At 43.8% G+C, this 23,081-nt stretch overlaps 1 protein-coding gene across 4 annotated transcripts in view; it reads right to left on the bottom strand.

Moving 5' to 3' along the window:
• Positions 1–23,081, bottom strand: part of HYDIN (HYDIN axonemal central pair apparatus protein) — a 450,179-nt gene that overhangs the window by 305,196 nt on the left and 121,902 nt on the right. For all 4 annotated transcript variants that reach the window (XM_043494938.1, XM_038368829.2, XM_038368830.2 and 1 more), the window contains exon 7: positions 6,717–6,841. In XM_043494938.1, coding sequence (XP_043350873.1) covers positions 6,717–6,841 — 125 coding nt within the window. The remainder of the gene's footprint in view (positions 1–6,716; positions 6,842–23,081) is intronic.

Raw genomic sequence — 23,081 nt, 5'->3', positions numbered from 1 at the left:
TTAATTTTGGATTTTTATTAAATTTGCAGCCAATATTTCATCATCAACTACTCCAGATGTTAGGGGAGGATAAACAGAGTGATTAGACAGACATATTGAATAATATGGTGCATGTTTTTCTCATCTTCATTGATATGTATTGCTCCTTTCTTCCTTAGCACCTTCTTTTTGCTGAGATTTGTAATGAGAATCTCTTAAGAAGCTAACATGAGCAGATGTCTGAAGTTTTGAATGCCTAGGAAATATGGAAATTCAGATTTAACTCTTTTTGTCCTGGCTTTCAAAGGTTCAATCGGGCTTTGCTGTCACCTCTTTAAGCAATAAATGCACCTGAAGATGTACAGGTATGAGAAAGTCCTCACAATTTATTACTGTAAATGCAAGTAAAAATTATAGCCTGTCACTCAGATGGACATTAATATGGCTCCATATCTGTCTTGTTTGGTACTTATATGGCCACAGTTACCACAGTATGTGAGCACAGTATGTGAATCTGATGAGGTTCAACAAGGACAAATGCAGAGTCCTGCATTTAGGAAGGAAGAATCCCATGCACCGCTACAGGCTGGGGACCGACTGGCTAAGCAGCAGTTTTGCAGAAAAGGACATGGGGATTACAGTGGACGAGAAGCTGGATATGAGTCAACAGTGTGCCCTTCTTGCCAAGAAGGCCAACGGCATATTGGGCTGTAGGAGCAATTGGGCATATTGGGCTGTAGGAGCACTGCCAGCGGGTCAAGGGAAGTGATTATTCCCCTCTGTTCGGCACTAGTGAAGCTACATATGGAGTATTGCGTCCAGTTTTGGGCTCCCACTACAGAAGGGATGTGGACAAATTGGAGAAAGTCCAGCGGAGGGCAACGAAAATGATCAGAGGGCTGGGGCACATGACTTATGAGGAGAGGCTGAGGGAACTGGGGTTATTTAGTCTGCAGAAGAGAAGAGTGATGGGAGATTTGATAGCAGCCTTCAACTACCTGAAGGGGGGTTCCAAAGAGGATGGAGCTCGGCTGTTCTCAATGGTGACAGATGACCGAACAAGGAGCAAGGGTCTCAAGTTGCAGTGGGGGAGGTCTAGGTTGGATATTAGGAAACACTATTTCAGTAGAAGGGTGGTGAAGCACTGGAATGAGTTACCTAGGGAGGAGGTGGAATCTCCATCCTTAGAGGTTTTTAAGGCTCGGCTTGACCAAGCCCTGGCTGGGATGATTTAGTTGGTGTTGGTCCTGCCATGAGCAGGGGATTGGACTAGATGACCTCCTGAGGTCTCTTCCAACCGTAATCTTCTATGATTCTACCTCACAAGTATTAATGAAAAGGAGTACTTGTGGCACCTTAGAGACTAACAAATTTATTTGAGCATAAGCTTTCATGAGCTACAGCTCACTTCATCGGATGCATTCGGTGGAAAATACAATGGGGAGATTTATATACACACACAGAGAACATGAAACAATGGGTTTTATCATACACACTGTAAGGAGAGTGATCACTTAAGATGAGCTATTACCAGCAGGAAGTGGGGGGGGAGGAAAACCTTTTGTGGTGATAATCAAGGTGGGCCATTTCCAGCATTTAACAAGAACGTCTGAGGAACACTAGGGGGTGGAGTGGGGGAGAAATAACATGGGGAAATAGTTTTACTTTATGTAATGACTCATCCATTCCCAGTCTCTATTCAAGCCTAAGTTAATTGTATCCAGTTTGCAAATTAATTCCAATTCAGCAGTCTCTCGTTGGCATCTGTTTTTGAAGTTTTTTTGTTGAAGGATAGCCACTCTCAGGTCTAAAGAAAAGGAGTACTTGTGGCACCTTAGAGACGAACAAATTTGTTAGTCTCTAAGGTGCCACAAGTACTCCTTTTCTTTTTGCGAATACAGACTAACACGGCTGGTACTCTGAAAACTCTCAGGTCTGTAATCATGTAACCGGAGAGACTGAAGTGTTCTCCGACTGGTGAACGCTTCCTCAGCTCTCGTCCCCTAATGCCCCTACTCTACTTGTGCTACATTGATGACATCTTCATCATCTGGACCCATGGAAAAGAAGCCCTTGAGGAATTCCACCAGGATTTCAATAATTTCCATCCCAGCATCAACCTCAGCCTGGACCAGTCCACACAAGAGATCCACTTCCTGGACACTACGGTGCTAATAAGCGATGGTCACATAAACACCACCCTATATCGGAAACCTACTGACTGCTATTCCTACCTACATGCCTCTAGCTTTCATCCAGATCACACCACATGATCCATTGTCGACAGCCAAGCTCTACGATATAACCGCATTTGCTCCAACCCCTCAGACAGAGACAAACACCTACAAGATCTCTATCAAGTGTTCTTACAACTACAATACCCACCTGCTGAAGTGAAGAAACAGATTGTCAGAGCCAGAAGAGTACCCAGAAGTTACCTACAGGACAGGCCCAACAAAGAAAATAACAGAACGCCACTAGCCATCACCTTCAGCCCCCAACTAAAACCTCTCCAATGCATCATCAAGGATCTACAACTTATCTTGAAGGACGACCCATCACTCTCACAGATCTTGGGAGACAGGCCAGTCCTTGCTTACAGACAGCCCCCAACCTGAAGCAAATACTCACCAGCAACTACACACCACACAACAGAACCACTAACCCAGGAACCTATCCTTGCAACAAAGCCCGTTGCCAACTCTGTCCACATGTCTATTCAGGGGACACCATCATAGGGCCTAATCACATCAGCCACACTATCAGAGGCTCGTTCACCTGCACATCTACCAATGTGATATATGCCATCATGTGCCAGCAATGCCCCTCTGCTATGTACATTGGTCAAACTGGATAGTCTCTACGTAATAAATGGACACAAATCAGACGTCAAGAATTATAACATTCAAAAACCAGTTGGAGAACACTTCAATCTCTCCGGACTCCAATTACTTCATCACTTGCATCCGATGAAGTGAGCTGTAGCTCACGAAAGCTTATGCTCAAATAAATTTGTTAGTCTCTAAGGTGCCACGAGTCCTCCTTTTCTGAATTCTAATTGTAGCCAGAAGTAAGTGATAAGGCATTTTTTCCTCAGAGGATAGAGTACTGGCTAGTTCTCATCCTTGCTCTGATGCTAGTCACTAGATGAGGTAAAAAAACTTCAGAAACAGACTCCAAGGAGAGACTGCTGAATTGGAATTAATTTGCAAACTGGATACAATTAACTTAGGCTTGAATAAAGACTGGGAGTGGATGTGTCATTACACAAAGTACAACTATTTCCCCATGTTTATTCCCCCCCCCACACACACACACACACACTGTTCCTCACATGTTCTTGTCAACTGCTGGAAATGGCCCACCTTGACTATCACTACAAAAGGTTTTTTCCCCCAGGGCTCTACTGCTGGTAATAGCTCACCTTACCTGATCACTCTTGTTACAGTGTGTATGGTAACACCCATTGTTTCATGTTCTCTGTGTATATACATTTCCCCCTTGATTTTCCACTGCATGCATCCGATGAAGTGAGCTGTAGCTCACGAAAGCTTATGCTCAAATAAATTTTTTCGTCTCTAAGGTGCCACAAGTCCTCCTTTTCTTTTTGCGGATACAGACTAACACGGCTGCTACTCTGAAGCTTTGTAATGATACCTTATAAGAGACCTTTCGCATGAGCATATTCCAGTTACATTAGAGTCACACTCATTAGCATATTTCCATAAAATCATATAGAGTGCAATGTCACAGTAACAATAACATAACAGATGGTAGCCCCTCTCTAAACCACACTAACAACTGGAAGACACAAAGAGAATATAAGTTAGTGAGGAATTAAAGAAAAACAATAAAGCAAGGAAAATGCATCATAATGTACTGAACTGCCATTTAGTCTTTATAGTTTGTATTTCATTAGAAAATGATCTGTTGTGCAGTTTTGTTAGAGAGACGTGCCTGCTTTGGTTTGCGAGTTATGGGTATATGACTCAGCGCAGTATAAATTAGCAAGGGTCTGCTGTGTTATGTTGTGAATGGAATCTCAGCTGCTCTGTAATACACTTGCAATAAGCAGCTTTTGAGACTGATTAATAGCTGAAATGAAATTGAAGCATTTAATCAATCTCTGCAGTCATCTACTTCTTTGTATGCTACAAAGCAACAGAGATGATCCTTAATTTTTCCCTTGTTCTTTATCTCTCTGTTGTTTTGCTTTAACGAATTTAGTGCTATTGAAAGTTGTCACAGTGATGGGGAGTGAAGTCCTGTATTTATCTACAGAACGTGCAGTGCAGGTTTCCCCCACATCACTCCTCGAATGTATTTCAACCAGTAAAGAAGGACCACCCCTTAGGGGAGTGAGATACTAGTTCTATCTATCTCTGTGGCCCATCCACTCTTATCTCCTCTGGGCCAGCAAGGGGACTAGCTGTTAGGGATGCTAGAACAATTTTATAATGGGGTGCTGAGAGCCATTGAACTAAACTGGAAACCTTACATATAATGGAAACCATTTCAAGCCAGGGGGTGCAGCAGCACCCCCAGCACCTCTAGTTCCAGCACCTATTCCAGCTGTGGTGGGGATCAGATTAGATGAAGGGGATTTCTGTGCATTGAGAATCAGATTGAAAACTTCAGTCTGTATCATGTAGATCCTGGACCTGATTCTGATCTCATTTATAAATCAGGTGTTACCCCTATTGAAATCAAAGGAGTTCTACCAATGTAGAAATGATGTGTGGTTAGGCCTCATGGCACTTTCACTATTTCTCAATATGTTCAGGTAGTTTTATCATTAGCATCTTTGATACATAAGGATACAACTCCCCTGCTTTTTTCTCACAGCCCAGATCTCCAACTCAGCTCGTTCTAATTTACATCATGAAGGATCTGGTCCATTGTTTTTTATTCTCTAGCTTCGTTAAGGAAGCAGTGAAAATGGTGCACACATACAAATGAGGCACTTCAGTTGCTTTCTATCTGGAACTTTAATGCCTTTCTTTTAAAGGACAGTGTGATCAAAAGAAGAAAGTATAGGACTGAACAATTCTCAGTCAGGGTACCAGAAAATGCCAAATATTAAATAAAGGCATTAATGCCCATAGCGCTAGAAAGGTTAGTCTGTACAGATCAAAGCTTTTTACCAATCCATACATACTTGGGACAAATAGAACCGTTTCTTAGGTTTCATGGTGTTAATCGCATTAATGAAGATCAAGCTTCTCAGGACCAAGAATTAGAACAAGGGGCAGAAGATGACCTCTCCTTCAGACAAAGGTAAATGCACCAATGATTCTTTATTGATACTAAGATTTATTTGGTCAGCCAGCACAAATCCTCATTCCTTCTGGAACAAGGATGACCAGAAAGGTATTAACTTGCCTCGTCACACAGATCAAAGTAACTTAGAATCACTGAATCATAGAATATGAAGGGACCTCAGGAGGTCATCTAGTCCAAGCCCCTGCTCAAAGCAGGACCTAATAATCCCCAACTAAATCATCCCAGCCAGGGCTTTGTCATGCCTGACCTTAAAAACCTCTAACAAAGGAGATTCCACCACCTCCCTAGGTAACCCATTCCAGTGCTTCATCACCCTCCTAGTGAAAAAGGTTTTCCTAATATCCAACCTAAACCTCCCCCACTGCAACTTGAGACCATTACTCCTTGTTCTGTAATCTGGTACCACTGAAAACTGTCTAGATCCATCCTCTTTGGAACCCCCTTTCAGGTACTTGAAAGCAGCTATCAAATCCCCCCTCATTCTTCTCTTCTGCAGACTAAATAATCCCAGTTCCCTCAGCCTCTCCTCATAAATCATGTGCTCCAGCCCCCTAATCATTTTTGTCACCCTCCGCTGGACTCTTTCCAATTTTTCCACATCCTTCTTGTTGTATGGGGCCCAAAACTGGACACAGAACTCCAGATGAGGCCTCACCAATGCCAAATAGAGGGAAATGATTACGTCCCATGATCTGTTGGCAATGCCCCTATGTATACAGCCCCAAATGCCGTTAGTCTTCTTGGCAACAAGGGCACACTGTTGACTCATATCCAGCTTCTCGTCCACCGAAACCCCTCTATATCCTATCCCTACTCTCCAGCGTATCTACCACTCCTCCCAGTTTAGCAAACTTGCTGAGGGTGCAATCCACTCCTTCCTCCAGATCATTAATGAAGATATAGAACAAAACCAGCCCCAGGACCAACTCTTGGGGCACTCCGCTTAATACTAGCTGCCAACTAGACATCGAGCCATTGATTACTACCCACTGAGCCTGACGATCTAGCCAGCTTTCTATCCACCTTATAGTCCATTCATCCAACCCATACTTTTCAAGAGATCCATTTCCATTAATCCCCTAGTCACCAACTATTTTGACCTTGACTTCTATTTGGATACAATCAAGCTGGTAAAGTTACATTTGGATGGGTGGGGGCAATAGTGAGTGACAAAGAATTATTTCATTATGTAGCACGACGGAACCCCCAGCATGGACCAAGACAACATTGTGCTTGGCGCAGACAAATATGTTCAGGCTGAATCCTTTGACTGTTCATTTCCAGGCACTCGAACGTTTCGAGGTCTGAAAAGGGGCAGTTTGTGTAAAGTTATTTTATTATTATTTTGGGGCACTGGCTGGACTCCACTGAAACAGGCTACCAGCCTTAACTCTTTTTTAACTCCAGGTTTTTGATTGGAAATATATGGAGTACTTACACAGCACAGCACTCACCTGTGTCATAATGAACAACCAGCTCCTTGGAGTGATCACCTATCTCCAGCGGCTGGAACTCTACTGTTAGCTGCATGGTCTCCCCTACACCCAGTGTCCCAATGCACGGCTCTACAGAGAAAGGGCTGCAACACAATGAAAATGACACATCAGGCCTAAATTGGGATACACCCTTTGATGGCTATCAGACATGCAAACTGATTATTAGGTCTGGTTCTCCTTTGTTACACCTGTGTATATTAGGAAGCGCTTAAATCAGGGTATGTAAGATCAGAATCGGCTCAGTGACCCAACTTTCTGCAGAGATCTCACACCTCAAATTACTACTCTGATGTAATCAGTCTATAATCAAATGAAATTCCCAGCCCCTTGTAAATTTCCATTTGTATGGGATGATTCTATGATGGTCTATAGAGTTCTAGAATCAGGCCCACTGAGTCCCATTCTAGCAGCCACTGAAATAAAATAAAATAAAAATAAGTCAGAAAGTGTAATTCACACACTTTCTGGGTGTGGTACTCTGTCCCATCTAGGGGCACCAAGACCACTTAGAGAAAGAGGGAGGAAGAGATTGAGTCTGCTCTACAGCCTTAGCTAATAGCTAGTTGGCTTTTAGCTCATGCAGTAGAGAGTCATGCATTTAGCTTCAGAGGTCCCATCCCATCCGCTAATGACGGTGATCTGTCAGCGTAACAACTGGGGGCTCATCCAGGATTTCAAATGGGAAGTCTCTGAAGCTCGGGATATGCTTCCTCAGATAGGGGAAGTATGTAACCCATACACCTTCTGGGTGTGGTGTTCTGTCCCATGTAGTGGCAATGAGACAAATTAGAGCAATGGTTCTCAAACATTTCTCCTGGTGACCCCTTTCACATAGCAAGCCTCTGAGTGAGACCCCCCTTATAAATGGAAACACTTTTTTATATATTTAACACCATTATAAATGCTGGAGGCAAAGCAGGGTTTGGGGTGGAGGCTGACAGCTTGAGACCCCCCCATGAAATAAACTTGCGACCCCCTGAGGGGTCCTGACCCCAGTTTGAGACCCCCCTGAGGGTCCCGACCCCCACTTTGAGAACTCTGGACTTAGAGAGAGAGAGAGAGAAAGAGATTGAATCTGCTCAATAGCCTTAGCTAATAGCCAGTTGGCTTTTAGCTCATGCAGAAGAGGCTCATGCACTAAGCTCCACAGGTCCCAGCTTCGATCCCGTCCACTGACGACTGGGGTCTGTTGGTGTTATACAAACACAACTTTTTTTGAAGAACACAATAATCCTCAATAATTGCTTAATAATAAGCAATTAACTCACATTAGAGATTAGATTCTGTTTTAAAATCTGTTTTTATGCGAGGTTTTTCCAGCTCATCTTTTAGACTAACTATTTTCAAAAAATGAAATAATTATTAATTATTTGCTGAGTACTACCAAGGTACTTGCATTGCACAAAGCATAAATATCGGAGATAGTCCCTCTCCCAGAAAGTCTACGATCTATAAGGCTGACACAAAGAAGAAAGATTGCAGTAAGGCGTTTGATACGGTGCCACATGGGGAATTATTAGTTAAATTGGAAAAGATGGGGATCAATATGAAAGTTGAAAGGTGGATATGGAATTGGTTAAAGGGGAGACTACAGCAGTTTATACTGAAAAGTGAACTGTCAGACTGGAGGGAGGCTACCAGTGGAGTTCCTCAGGGATTGGTGTGGGGACCAATCTTATTTAATCTTTTTATTACTGACCTTGGCACAAAAAGTGGGAGTCTGCTAATAAAGTTTGCGGATGATACAAAGCTGGGAGGTATTGCCAATTTAGAGAAGGACCAGGATATCATACAGGAGGATCTGGATGACCTTGTAAACTGGAATAATAGTAATAGGATGAAATTTAATAGTGAGAAGTCATGCATTTAGGGATTAATAACAAGAATTTTAGTTATAAGCTGGGGACGCATCAATTAGAAGTAATGAGGAGGAGAAGGATCTTGGAGTATTGGTTGACCACAGGATGACTATGAGCCGCCAATGTGATATGGCCATGAAAAAAGCTAATGCGGTCTTGGGATGCATGAGGCGAGGTATTTCCAGTAAAGATAAGGAGGTGTTAGTACTGTTATACAAGGCACTGATGAGACTTCATCTGGAATACTATGTGCAGTTCTGGTCTCCCATGTTTAAGAAGGATGAATTCAAACTGTAACAGTTACAGAGAAGGGCTACTAGGATAATGCGAGGAATGGACAACCTGTCTTATGAAACGAGACTCAAGGAGCTTGGCTTGTTTAGCCTAACCAAAAGAAGGTGGAGGGGAGATATGATTGCTCTCTATAAATATATCAGAGGGATAAATACCGGAGAGGGAGAGGATTTATTTAAACTCAATACCAATGTGGACAAAAAGAACAAATGGATATAAACTGGCCATCAGGAAATTTAGACTTGAAATTAGACGAAGGTTTCTAACCGTCAGAGGAGTGAAGTTCTGGAACAGCCTTCCAAGGGAAGCAGTTGGGGCAAAAGACCTATCTGGCTTCAAGATTAAACTCGATAAGTTTTTGGAGGAGATGGTATGATGGGATAACATGATTTTGGCAATTAATTGATCTTTAACTATTCATGGTAAATAGGCCCAATGGCCTGTGATGGGATGTTAGATGGGGTGGGATCTGAGTTATTACAGAGAATTATTTCCTGGGTATCTGGCTGGTGAATCTTGCCCACATGCTCAGGGTTCAGCTGACCGCCATATTTGGGGTTGGGAAGGAATTTTCCTCCAAGGCAGATTGGAAGAGGCCCTGGGGTTTTTTTGCCTTCCTCTGTAGCATTGGGCATGGGTCACTTGCTGGAGAATTCTCTGCACTTTGAAGTCTTTAAATCATGATTTGAGGACTTCAGTAGCTCAGACATAGGTGAGAGGTTTATTGCAGGAGTGGGTGGGTGCAAGAGGTCAGACTAGATGATCATAATGGTCCCTTCTCACCTTAATGTCTATGAGTCTATGAGACTGCTAGGAGACCAGAGATGGGAATGATTAATGGGGTTTTTAATCTATAGTTTTCATTGTTTCAATTTTAAAAATATCCTGTTTATATTTAAGAAGCATCATAACCTATTGGTATTTCAGTTACAGTTTATTCTAAGAAGTAAAGGTCTTGAATCAATGCAGATTAAAACGGTAGCTAGAGTGGTATCTCGGCATGTAAATAAGTCAAACGAGAAGAGAATACCTCAATTACAACCTCAGCAATTGAGTCTCTAGGTAACTGAAGTGTCATTAACAGGAAGATTTCATTGTAAGTGAATTTAATGGGAGATTCTTCATTTAAGCACAAGTGATGCAACTTGTAATTCTGGATGGCAGGAATCAAGAATGCTTGCTAAGTGAGTTTGTAAAGAACATTGGCTATGCTTACTAGAAGTGCTTGGACTGCTAAAGCTCTATCCAATGTGTTAGAAATCATTATAAGAATCTGCTGTGCATTAATATTGACATAAAAACATGCTGATTTGAGACAGAACATAACAAGGGACTCCTGGTTCATCAAAAGGGAAGTCTCAACATCTTAATGTCTTGGAATCATTTTCTGGATAAGTCAGGTGAAATGCATTTCTGGGCAAGGACTGCCTGATTTGTGGGGGGAGGGGCTTATGGCATCCACTGAAAGGACCAAGGTCTATTTGTTTTTAATATTTTGCTGGTAGTTAAATTATCATCCTGAAAAGCACAGTCTGGAGTGTTTCAGAGTAGCAGCCGTGTTAGTCTGTATTCGCAAAAAGAAAAGGAGTACCGGTGGCACCTTAGAGACTAACAAATTTATTAGAGCATAAGCTTTCGTGAGCTACAGCTCACTTCATCGGATGCATTTGGTGGAAAAAAGTCTGGAGTGTCTCACTGTGGTTTTGAAATGTAATTCATATATAAAAACAAGGTGAACAATTGGAGCATGGCACATATGGAGCATTATTGATAGGAACCCATGGACAGCTGATGAAATTGCTGGAGTTTTTGCTCATTAAGGATAAGTAGCTCCAATTAAGGGCCATTAGTCAGTGAGAGCTTTGCCACTGATTTCAATGGGAGAAGCATTGGAGCTTGCAGGTATGTCTACATTGCAGTTGAGAATGAGCCTCAAGCCCACCCAGACAGACAGACTCTCACTAGCAGGGCTTGAGCTAGTGCACTTAAAAATAGCAGCATGGATGTTACAGATCAGGTAACAGCTCGCACTCTCAAGACCCCCTGGGCCTCTGCTCAAGACAGCCCAAGTCTGCACCGGAGCCACAACATTCATATCGCTATTTATAGGGCACTAACTTAAGTCTCGCTAGCTTAACTCTGGCTACCCGGGCTGGGAGGCTGGTTCTCAGCTGCAGTGCAGATATATCCCAGGAGGTTGAGTGAGGAATCTTGGACTGTTTGCTATCGAGAAAGCAGCACTGGCCGTTATAAGCCCCAATGTTCATGTACTTGGATTGCCAAATGCAGTAGCTCATCTGCATTCCAGTTGCCATGGTTGGATCCCATGAACCCCTATGACTGGTGAAAGCTGTCTCGGGTTCCCCAATAACTGCTCTTTAATGTGATTGAGGGAGTTGAATTCCGATGATTAGGCATCAGCTAAAACAGGGTTCTTAAATGGGGATCTGCGAGCCCTTTCAGAGGGGCCAAGGAGCCCCACTGCTGAAATCCGGTGCCCCAAGTCCCAGCGTTGAAGCTGGGAGCGTTGTGGGGCTGAAGCCGGGAAACCTCCCCCAAAGCCAGGAGCCCCAGCGCCTTCCTCCCCAAAGCTGAGAGCTGCACTGTGACCCCCGCCCCCATCCATACACAGCCCCTAGATACCCCCTCCCTGCACCCTAAGCTACTCCCTTACCAGAACACAGCCCCAGCTACCCGCTCCCTGCACCCCAAGTGGTTTTCAAACTTTTTGAACTGAGTCCCCACTTTGAGTTATATTTTTTGGTTCCAGGCCTGTCATAACCATATAGCTAAGGGTAGCCTAGAATTCCTCCTTACCTGTAAGGAATTAAGAAGCTTAAATAACCTGGTTGGCAGCTGACCAAAAGGACCAATGGGGAAAGAAGTTACTTTCAAATCTGGGGGGCCGAAGGCTTTGTTTGGTATGTTCTTTTGGGAAGCAGAAAAGCATCAGGTCAGAAAACTCCTTCTCCTATAAACTATCCTAAAAGTCTCTCATATTACAAAAATTGTAAGTAAAAGCCAGGCAAGGCATGTTAGATTATCTTTTATTCTGCTTGTGAATTTTTCCTTTGCTGGGGGGAAGTTTATTCCTGTTTGGTTTTTTGTAACTTTGAACTAAGCCTAGAGGAAGTTCTGCTGTGTTTTTGAATCTTTTGTTACCCTGTAAAGTTATTTTCCATCCTGATTTTACAGAGGTGATTTTTACTCTTTTTTTTTTTAAATAAAATCTTTCTTTTAAGACCCTGACTGATTTTTCTATTGTCCTAAGACCCAGAGGTTTGGGTCTGTGATCACTTTGTAACCAATTGGTTCGGATACTATTCTCAAGCCTCCCCAGGAAGGGGGGTGTTAGGGCTTTGGGGGGGGGGGTATTTTGGGGGAATAGGAACTCCAAGTGGTCCTTTCCCTGATTCTTTGTTAAATCACTTGGTGGTGGCAGCGTACCCTCCAAGGGCAAAAAATCTGTGCCTTGGGGAAGTTTTAACCTAAGCTGGTAGAAATAAGCTTAGGGGGTCTTTCAGGCAGGTCCCCACATCTCTAGCCTAGAGTTCAGAGTGGAAAGGGAACCCTGACAGGGCCCCCACAGCCCAGACAGGCTTGGTGGCCTCCTGAGTGAGTCAGGGGGTGGAGCTGGTGCTCCCTCCTTGGACCCTGCTGGGTGAAGCTGGCTCAAGCCTCACCAGCTCTTGCCCCACAACCCAATAAAAGCAAAACCATGCCTATGCCCAAGGGTCCCCCCTGGACTGGAGCCCCAATTTCTCCCCCCCCCCCCGGGCCCTGGTGTTTTTATAGCATGTTGAGGGGGGCCTCAACAAGAAAAAGGTTGAGAACTCCTGAGCTAAAACGTTCAGTGTATTAAAGGCGAACAAGTCATTCCACTGACAGCTGAGCTGAACCACTCAGAAAGTATCAAATGTCACAAATTAATTGTTCCTGTACTGCTGAGGGTTTTTTTCTCAAGAGTACGCAGATTGCTTCTGCTGCCAGAAGTGTTCAGGTCAGCGTACCTAACATCAGGTACCTGCTATGGAAAGGTTTCAGAGTAGCCGTCGTGCTAATCTGTTTCCACAAAAAGAAAAGGAGTACTTGTGACACCTTAGAGACTAACAAATTTATTTGAGCATAAGCTTTTGTGAGCTACAGCTCACTTCATTGGATGCGTGAAGGTGCCACAAGTTCTCCTTTTCTTACTGCTATGGAAAGGGATTCAGTTATGAGTATTCCCAATGCCTGCTACTGTATGGGGAGATTTTGGTGGACCAGCAAGATGCCTGGCCACAACTGATAATTGTAATATTGATTATCATGCATATGGCCAAAAGTAGCTACATCAGTAGCTCTTAGCAGGCCTCTGCAACGGCCTTAGTATAACTAAGGAATCAGTGAGGAGGAGTAGGTGGGGAGCCTGACCCTCTGTCCTTCCTGATAAGATCTCTTTTGAAATTGTTGAGGTATGTGTTTTAGAAAAACCGAAAGCTTATCTATATCTGCCCTCTGGGATGTGTTTGTCAGGGCCCTCAAGACATGCAGACTCTGCAAAAACATATCTGTCTAATGGTTTGAGGAAACCTCTTGCTTAAACTTTGAAATTGTTTGCTTAATTTTTTTTTTATTGACATGTTATTGTTACTCTAACCCAAATAAATAAGGAGAAAAAGTATGGGGTAGTTGGACTCTTCTGGGAAACTTCGTGGACACATCTTAGGGTCCCCAACAGCAGCTGAAAGATGGGCCAGTCAGATGGCTGTTGTCGTACCACTCGAAGACCACTCCAGACTTCAGTAATTATTAATTTTTGGAGTGTTTTACTAACCTGTTGCAGACATGTATAAGTGCTAGAGACTAAATAAAGTGCAGCTTTAAGTACTTTAAGCACTCTTGTAGTGGACTGTTTGTGCCAGCCATCTATTGGTCAGACAGCTGTGTCCCCATTGATTTATTTCCTGCCACAGCCTTGCCAAGAGTAATAGTCTTCTTCTTTCATATGGTTTAGGTAGATAGCAACAGCTACAAATGTAAATCTAGATTTGATAGCCAGCACATTGCCACAGCAGTGAACTGGTGAATGTCCTCAGGCCCCTGGCAAAAGAACGAAGAGGACAGTCAGATATGATGTCCTTCATTGTTTGTGTCTGGTGATCAGAGTCACATACAGGTGTTTGCCTCATTTTCCATTTAAAAAGGGTTTGTCCACATCTCCGATGAGATGTCCTGATGCGATTCAATCTGAACCAGCCTGTCCAACATAAATCAAAACCTCAGTGATTCCTTGGCAGGGTCAACAATGAGCTGTTTGTTTTGAGCAGTTGAAACAGTCCATGTGGCTCTCCATTGAGCATCAGCGTTGAAGTTGACTGTAAGGGTCTTGATGCAGTTCCATAGAGGTTGCGGGATTTTAATCTTGTCTTTGGCGGCTTCTGCAAGTCATCGTGCAATGGAATCCTCATGTTTGCATTGACATGTTTGAGAAAGCGAGATGTCTGGAAAGCTCTTTTAATCTGTGGAGGATGGATGTGCAATAGGATTGGGTGTGCAATAGGGAGCCAGTCAACTGGAGTCAATTTGAGTGTCCCTGACGCTATGCACATGGCGTTACTGAATTCAGTATCAAGGAGTTTAGCGAGACTGCTGAGAGACCACTCTGACACATAGTATTCAGCCACAGAATATACCAAGGCAATTGTTGCGGATCATAAGGTCCTTGTACTGGAGCCCCATGATGTTGCAGTCAGTTCCTGATAAGCACAACATGAGATCTGACCTTATCATGGGTGTTCTCGATGTGTTGTTGAAAGGTCAAACTCCAGTCCAGTGTAACGCCAAGATACTTTGGGTTAGCTTTGTGGCTGACACTCTCACCGCTGAACTGCACATTGAGTTTGATATTAATTATTTTATTGTTGAGATGGAAAGTGATTACCATGTTTTTTTTTCAGGTTAGGCTTAAATTTTCAGCATTGGAAATAATCAGCCATTATGCTAAGATCTTGGATTAGGGTGAAGCTGATGGGATGGAAGCCTGTATGCTGAACAGTTGGGCAAAATCATTTGCATACACAAATTTCCTCAACTCCATCGCTGGTATATCCACTGTGTATAGATTTAAAAAGTATCAGGGCCAGGATAAAGCCCTGAGGGATGCCTAAGTTAAGAGTTCTTGGTCTACTGATCTGGCCATTATGGTGTACCTTAAAGCTGCGGTCCCCAGTCATCGCTCCCAGGAGACAGATCGTTCGCCAGCAGTGAATGACACGGGAGATCTTGAGGAGGAGGCCCTGTCTCCAGACAGTGTTGTGTGCAGAGGACAAATTGTTAACCGTATTAGTGCCAATGTAAGATCCAGGCCTGAGTTTTGCCTGAGATAATATTTTGAGTTCTGCTTGTCTGTTTGGTGTTGGATATATATACATTTTTACTAATATGTATGAACAAAAGGATTTTACTAAAACCAAAGAGATGCTGTAAATGTTGCTTTTGCCTAAACCAGATGGGTTTGTTAGTATAATGGAAATAGATAAAAGCAGTTAAAGTGTTTTCAGGCATGATGGGAATATAATATATGAGTGCTCACTTGAAGACTGCCTCAACTCCTTATCTCAAGCCAAGGTCAAGCAACCAGTAAAACACTAAAAGACCAGAAAAGGAGGACTTGTGGCACCTTAGAGACTAACAAATTTATTTGAGCATAAGCTTTCGGGATGAAGTGAGCTGTAGCTCATGAAAGCTTATGCTCAAATAAATTTGTTAGTCTCTAAGGTGCCACAAGTACTGCTTTTCTTTTTGCGAATACAAACTAACATGGCTGCTACTCTGAAACCGAAAAGACCAGAGAAATGCTTGCCCCTGACCGAAGTACAACCTCATTCCTTACCCCTCCCATGGGGTACAAAAGGGGTAGGAAGGAAGACCCTAGCCAGACGAGCCCCAAAACGGAACATGACCATAAGTTGTAAGAGGTGGGACTATGGGTGTGCATTTCAGTTATAATTATGCCTGCTGAAGAGGAAGGAGTGGGAACACTGGGAAAGAGGGCTCTGCAGAATTGAATTATAGTATACATATGCCTGCTGGAAATTAACCCCAATAAAAATCACATTGCTTGCACTTTGGACTTCTGGTCCGCTTTCCATATGCGTGACAAGAATCAGGGGAGAGGATGAAGGGAAAGCCCTCTAACACAAATCAACAAGCGTGATCCCTGTCTTCAACTAATGTTGGAGGATAACTGAGTGATGTTGGTTATGTGGGAAGTGACTTAAAATGGTTCTTGTTGTGGCCAGTGGAATACCTGTGCTGTTACAGGTCACAAAACACAGGTCAGGGCTGTGATCCATTGTACAACTTGCAGTCCGAAAAGATCTGGATTGCTTCGGATCATAGAGCAGGTGGAGAACTTCAAGGGAGACCCATTCTGTGAGCTGTTCCCCAGTTGTGTCATTTGAGCAGTATCCCCAGACTTTGGGATGGCTGTTAAAGTTACCTATGTAGATGGCAGGATGAGGAAGGGAAGTGTAGTGGTCTATCACTCTCAAGTGGGGATGGAGGCCACTATGCCTTGCTGTATTAGGCAATAATCCTCAGGCTGGGGCCTTGCTGCTGTGGCTGAGCTGTATGCAGTCTATAGTTCTGTAGCCACCTAGCAGAGGTAAGCCAGCAGGAACAGTCTTGTGCTCGGCCCCCCGCCCAGGCGGAATAAAGCAGTGAGCAGTCTTTAGCCCGTAGCCTCTTGGCTGGGAGGGAAAGCAATTAAGAGTTCAGGCTCTGGACCTTTGGGACAGGGCAGAGAAGGAAGCAGGCTTTAGTCTGAGCTTGTAGGCTAAGGCAGCTAGCATAGGCGCCGACACCATGGGTGCTCCAGAGCTGGAGCACCCACAGGGAAAAATTAGTGTGTGTGAGAGAGAAAGACACATGCTGCCCTTTAGGTAGATCAGCACTCACCGGTCTGAGACACAGCAGCAAACGCCAGCAAACTCTGTCCCATGTCCCACTCCTGAGCCCTGTCATGTTCCCCGCCTCCACTCTGCAGAAATGGGGTACAGGGGTGGGGGGAGGGGGACACCCTGACATCAGTGCCTCCCCTCCCCCCAACTCTGCACAGGAAGCAGGAGGTTCCCGGGAGCAGCTAGCCAGGGACTCCAAAGCAGAGGGCAGGAGCAGCGCGGCAGTGCAGGGAGGGGCACCTGAAGTGCGCAGCACTTGCTGGCTGTGTGGCCACCCAGCAGTCTATCAGTTGGCACCTGGAGCTGGTCCTTGCTGCTGTGTGACTGGGGCCAGGGGTCGGCACCCAGGGTTGGCACTTGGGGTCCATGCCTGCTGCTGCACAGCCGGGGTTAGGAGTAAGTGCCCTGGGCTAGCACTCATGGAGCCTGCTGCTGCGCAACTGGGACTGGAGGTCAGTGTCCAGGGCCAGCACCTGCCAGAACTTGGGGTTGGTGTTTGCTGCTGTGTGCCCGGGGCTGGGCATCTGCACCGGAGCTGGCATCGAGGGCTGGGGATTGGCGCCTATGGCCAGCACCTGCTGGTACCTCGGGTCAACATCCAGGAGCAGTGCCCAGGGTCAGCAGCCAGGGCTGGGGGTTGGAGCGCACAGCCGGGGGTTGACTGCCACCAGGGTGTGGAGCTGGCTCTTGGGGTCTGCGCCTGCTGCCGCATAGCCAGGACTAGGGGTTGGCATACAGAGCCAGCACCCAACGGAGCCCAAGGCCAGCGCTGGGGATCTGCACCCAGGATCAGGGCTTGGGGCCAGCACCTGGGGTCAGTGACTATAGTAGGGGGTTGGAGCGCATGGATGGGGTAAGCGAATGGATGGGGATCAGTGCCTGAACCAGCGGCTGCCAGCAGGATTGGGGGTTGGCGCCACCCAGCCAGAGCCAGAGATTGGAGCCCACTGCTATGCAGCCAGGGATTGGAGTCTGAAGCCCTAGTCTGCAGCCAGGCTCCCTAGGTCACCACCGCCCAACCACTCCAGCCCCACTAAGTCTTCCCATCCCCCGAGGTAGAGAACTCACGTTGTTCCTTCAGCATTGTGCCCCACCTGTTTCTGGAGAGGTGCAGAGTGGCGCATCCAGGAGCAAGAGGGAGGGAAAGAGAGAGGGAGGGGAATGGGCCGATGCTTTGCTATCACCGCCCGGGAAGCTGTCGTGGCCGCAGAGAAACCCTCCGGTGGCCACTTTTGAGAAACGGTGTGCTAGGCACTGTACACATACTTAGTAAAAAGCCACCCCTCATCTGAAGAGTTACAATCAAAATAGAGAAGATAGATATACAGAGAAGTGAAGCTACTTGCCTAAGGTCACACAGAAGATCAGTAACTGAGCCAGGAGTAGAACTTAGGTTACCTGAGTCCCAGTCTAATACTCTATCCACTAGGCCACATTGCCTTCTTTTTTTTCCTCTGAAGCCTGAATGCATTATCTTTGACAGGCATCCCAGGTCTCCAGGTCTGGGGAATGGGAGACCCGTTGTTAAACCTAAACTTTTCTTGACCTAAATCAATTCATCATGTTGGTTTCTGTAGTTCATAAATAATAAAACAGACGGTAGGCTACACACCCCAGCTGGGAATGGATTTCAATGGCCAAATGGTCAGCTGAGATGAAGATGTCAGATTAAACTTTAGCTTTTAATTCATTAATTGTGCATTGATCTTAAAAACTATACTGGTTCTGAATAATCTATCCTTTTAAACTGATCACCAGTGACCCTGGATATTGAAAAATCTTCAAGTATCTTATTTTTTCTCCTTTACATGACTTTCCTACTTTTGATGTATTATTTGTCTTTTATATACTTAGCTATTTGATTTGTTTTTCAAATTCTGGTTTTGATCTACTCTACTCTACTGTCTCCATTTTACCTGCCTAAGTTTAGAAGGCTCTCTACAGTCAATAATAATCACAGTCAGAGCTTCAGCATGTACCAATCAGCCTCACTCCATTGATTTCAACAGAGCTAGACACCAAGGATCTGGCCCCTATTTCCACACTGGAAAGGGACCAATACTGAATTTCTAAGTTATAACATAAAAGGATATTTTGACATTTATATTTAGCTTGATTCCTCCAGTCATCAGTTTCCCTTCTTTAAAGAGCTTGCCAAATGTATCTATCTGATCAAGATGCCAAACCCAAATACCACTGCTATAAATTTAGGATTGTAACAAACAAGAGGAAGTGGCGTTGGCAACATTCAATTAATTTATTTAAGTTTTAAACTAAACCCTCAATATCTGTCCAGTTGCGAGATGTATGGACCACACACAGGTGCAACAATATTCTTATCAACCCATATTATACCTTTCATCTATAACCTTTTATTTGCCTTTTTCTCTATTCCCTCCTAAAATGTCTTTGCTTCCTCATTATCAGTGTCCAAACCTGTTCTTCACAATACAATAGTTTAGGTTAGACTGAAAACTGGCTTTCCCATTCTTTTGATTTCATTAAAAAATCACCTGCTGACCTGAGAAATCACTAGCAGAGTTGCATTAACCTACTAGTGACTGAATGTCCTCCAGGCCTCCATTAGGACGTAAAAGGGGCTAATCCCAAACCCTAATTTAATCTGAGCACATATATTAATTTTAATAATGGTACTGTTACCAAGACAAGAAATAAGATTGTTCCAGTTAGACAGGTCTCTTTGATGGGATAAGCAGAGCTGCCAACACTCCATCATACCACAGAAGAATCCTGCAAAGAATCTTCAGCTTCTCCCTTTCCACATCTCCATCTCTTCTATGCCTCCAGCCTCCATTTTTGGGAGCTCTTCTTCAGCATCAAAGAGACTGAACTATATCCCAGAAGGATCCTTGATTACTGTGATGGCGCTAACTGTCCTCTGCATCATTTCCTGACAGAGACAAGAAGCTCTGCAGAGAGACAGCTAGGAGGAAGCTTCTGAAGAGAGAAGATGAGCTGATCATCTTTATCAGTTCTTCAGAATCACTGTTTGTTACTGCAGCTGATCAACCTTCCACTTTCTCTGTTTCCTGGTTGCCTGTGGTCTTGGTCTGATTCGGTAGACATCTTCTCCCTTAGCTTGACCATTGATGGGACAATCTCAACCTTCACGTAACTCAAGTGACATCAGTGGAGTTGCATGATGGAAGAATTTGACTCAATGTATCTTTCTGTTTGGAAAGGGGATCAATCGCCTTGAATTTCTTCTTTTCTGGCATGGTTCTCTCCTAGAATGAGCCTGATGATTTGCAGTTCTCAACCTGACGTGCACTGGCCTCAGACGTAGGGGAAAAGATGCTCTGAGACCCACAGAACTATACTTTGCCACTTTCTCCAGCTAAGCTCCCACACAATGTTGGCACTACATTGTCAACAAAGAGGAGAGGAGCCAGGGCAGCTCCATGCTCTCCTGCTCTCCAGAACATCAGGGAGAAGGAGGAGGAAGTGTTGGAAGTACACTGAGTGATGAGAGAGGATTTCTGACACTGCAGCTGTGACAAACATAGGGACTTAGGACTGGAAGGGACCTCCTGGGTCATCGAGTCCGGTCCCCTGCAACAGCAGGCAACCCCATCAGATCATCCCCTTCATAAACTTATCAAACTCCATTTTCAAACTAGGTTAGTTGTTTGCCCCCACTACTCCTGTTGGGAAGCTATTCCAGAACCTCACTACTCTGATGGTTAGAAACCTAATTTCCAGTCTAAATTTATTCATGGCCATGAGGCACAGGTGGGTGGGTATGGTGAGGGTATGGGCAAAGGCTCAGAGAGGGGCCTGCCTGTGCTAGGTGGGGGTAGGGAGCTGGGGTCATGGGCATACTCATCATAATGATGAATCAGAATACAGTAAAGCATCAATAACTCTTTCTGCATGAGAGTTTGCTAAAACTTTTAGGAGCTTTGTGGTAAAGCTCCTAAATACAAGTGCTCATCTTTTAAATTCAACATCCCTTCCCTACAAGGTGGCGTAGCACAATGTTTTTAGTGTCAACAACAAAGAAGGTTGATTAAAACTAGTAGCTGTGCACTGAGATTTGCTCCCAGGCACCATTTTCATTTCAAAGTTCCTGGTCCTTGATATTTATCTTGCTGAATATCACAGAAGAGAAACTCATTATTCTACTTTTATCAATCACAAAAAGAGAGGGGGAAGAGACCAGGACACCTTCCTATGTTTATTCATTTATATGCCCTAACTCCAGTTCCATTCCACCACACCATGAACTCCTCAATTTTTAAAATATATTTATATGTAAAAATACACACACATGGATACTAGAGTTGGGTGATTTTGGGGGAAGTGATTAGTAAATTTGCTGAAAAATGCTATTTTGGGGCACTGAAACTGCACAAATTCAGGTCAAATTTGGCAAATAGTTTCAGTAAAAAAAACCCTGAAAACAAAAACTTCCAAAATGGTGTTTCCCAATCACCATTCAAAATATTTCCTTTCCACCCAAACATATTTTTTCCAGAGTTTTGTTTCAGCAAGAAAAAATGAAAAAATTCTGTTTCGATTAAAAGTTAACTGAACTTTTCGCCCCCAATTTGGCCATCAAAACAAAAAAAAATTATTATTCACTGAACTCTAATGGACACACATTAAGAGCACTTCAAGACACACCCAAGAAATGTACATTATGGCCCCAATTCAACAGTCCATTCTTATTCAGCAAAGACTAAGCACATGCTTAACTTTAGGCATGTGCTTAGTCACTTTATTGAACAGAGATCGACTTAAGCATGTGCTCACATACTTAGCAGAATTCAGGTGTGTACTTGTAACTCTAATGCTACCGTCCCCTAATCTCCACGCTGCTGGTCTCACTATTGCATACCATCTTATATTTTCATTGTCTGCTCTCCAGGACAGGGAACACATCTCTCATTTATTTGTGAAGCTCCTGGCACAAGTCTGAATGCTCAAAGATAACAGTCAATCACCATCCTCAAGTTACAACTGATGATATGCAGAAGAGCCAGTGTCAAATTGAACTTTATCCCCATCACCTGTACTGTTAGTAACACCATCACAGTCTCTACTGCACCCAGTATCAACCCCCATACTGCTAACAGAAAAAGAGTCTCTCTCTGGTGAAAGTATGCGTAGACATATTTATTTGTACATAATTGCCAGCTAATGGTTTATTATCCTGTGCAGTGGTGTATTGGCCTGACTCTCCAACTGGATTGTCAGCTCTGCTTGGAGGTCAATCTCTCTTAGTGTTTTCACTGCAGAGCTCTTTTTGACATTTCACTGAGTATTTTTTGGCACTTAAAAAACCAAAACCCTGCTGCAGCTGCAATGCTGAAAGAGCAGATAAGTATTTAAAAGGAATCTGAACAGCAGAGTGGCTTCTCTTTTTAATTAGCACAAAATAGTGTTGGTAGTCAAAGATGTAAATTTTCTGCTTGAAAATCCAGTCTGGTTTTGGAAAATTTGTAATAAAATGCAAAAGATGACAGATTCCCCACAACTATTTGACTACAAGAGAAATCTTATCAGCTATTCATCTTTACACAGTCAATGTGTACTTTCATAGCAGTCAGCTGGATTTTTCTTGGAGTTCAAGATTATTAAAAAAAGTTTTCCAATGCATTCAATTCCATGTTGCAAATCGGGATTGAACTGGTTGATTGCTGACCTAGGAACTGACTGACATACATAGTTAGTGAAGTTTAACATGCATATAATCTATGGTAAAAAAGAAAAGGAGTACTTGTGGCACCTTAGAGACTAACAAATTTATTTGAGCATAAGCTTTTGTGAGCTACAGCTCTCTTCATTGGATGCATTTGGTGGAAAATACAGTGGGGAGATTTATATACACGCACAGAGAACATGAAACAATTGGTTTTATCATACACACTGTAAGGAGAGTGATCACTTAAAATGAGCTATTACCAGTAGGAAGGAGGGGGGGGAAGGAGGAAAACCTTTTGTCGTGATAATCAAGGTGGACCATTTCCAGCAGTTAACAAGAACATCTGAGGAACAGTAGGGGGTGGGGTAGGGGGAGAAATAACATGGGGAAATAGTTTTACTTTATGTAATGACCCATCCACTCCCAGTCTGTATTCAAGCCTAAGTTAATTGTATTCAGTTTTCAAATTAATTCCAATTCAGCAGTCTCTCCTTGGAGTCTGTTTCTGAAGTTTTTTTGTTGAAGGATAGCCACCCTCAGGTCTGTAATCGTATGACCG

This window comes from Dermochelys coriacea, chromosome 12, assembly GCF_009764565.3.
Source record: "Dermochelys coriacea isolate rDerCor1 chromosome 12, rDerCor1.pri.v4, whole genome shotgun sequence".
Taxonomy (NCBI): Eukaryota; Metazoa; Chordata; order Testudines; family Dermochelyidae; genus Dermochelys; species Dermochelys coriacea.
Note: the sequence above shows the minus strand (reverse complement) of the source record. Positions and strands in the feature narration are given on the sequence as shown.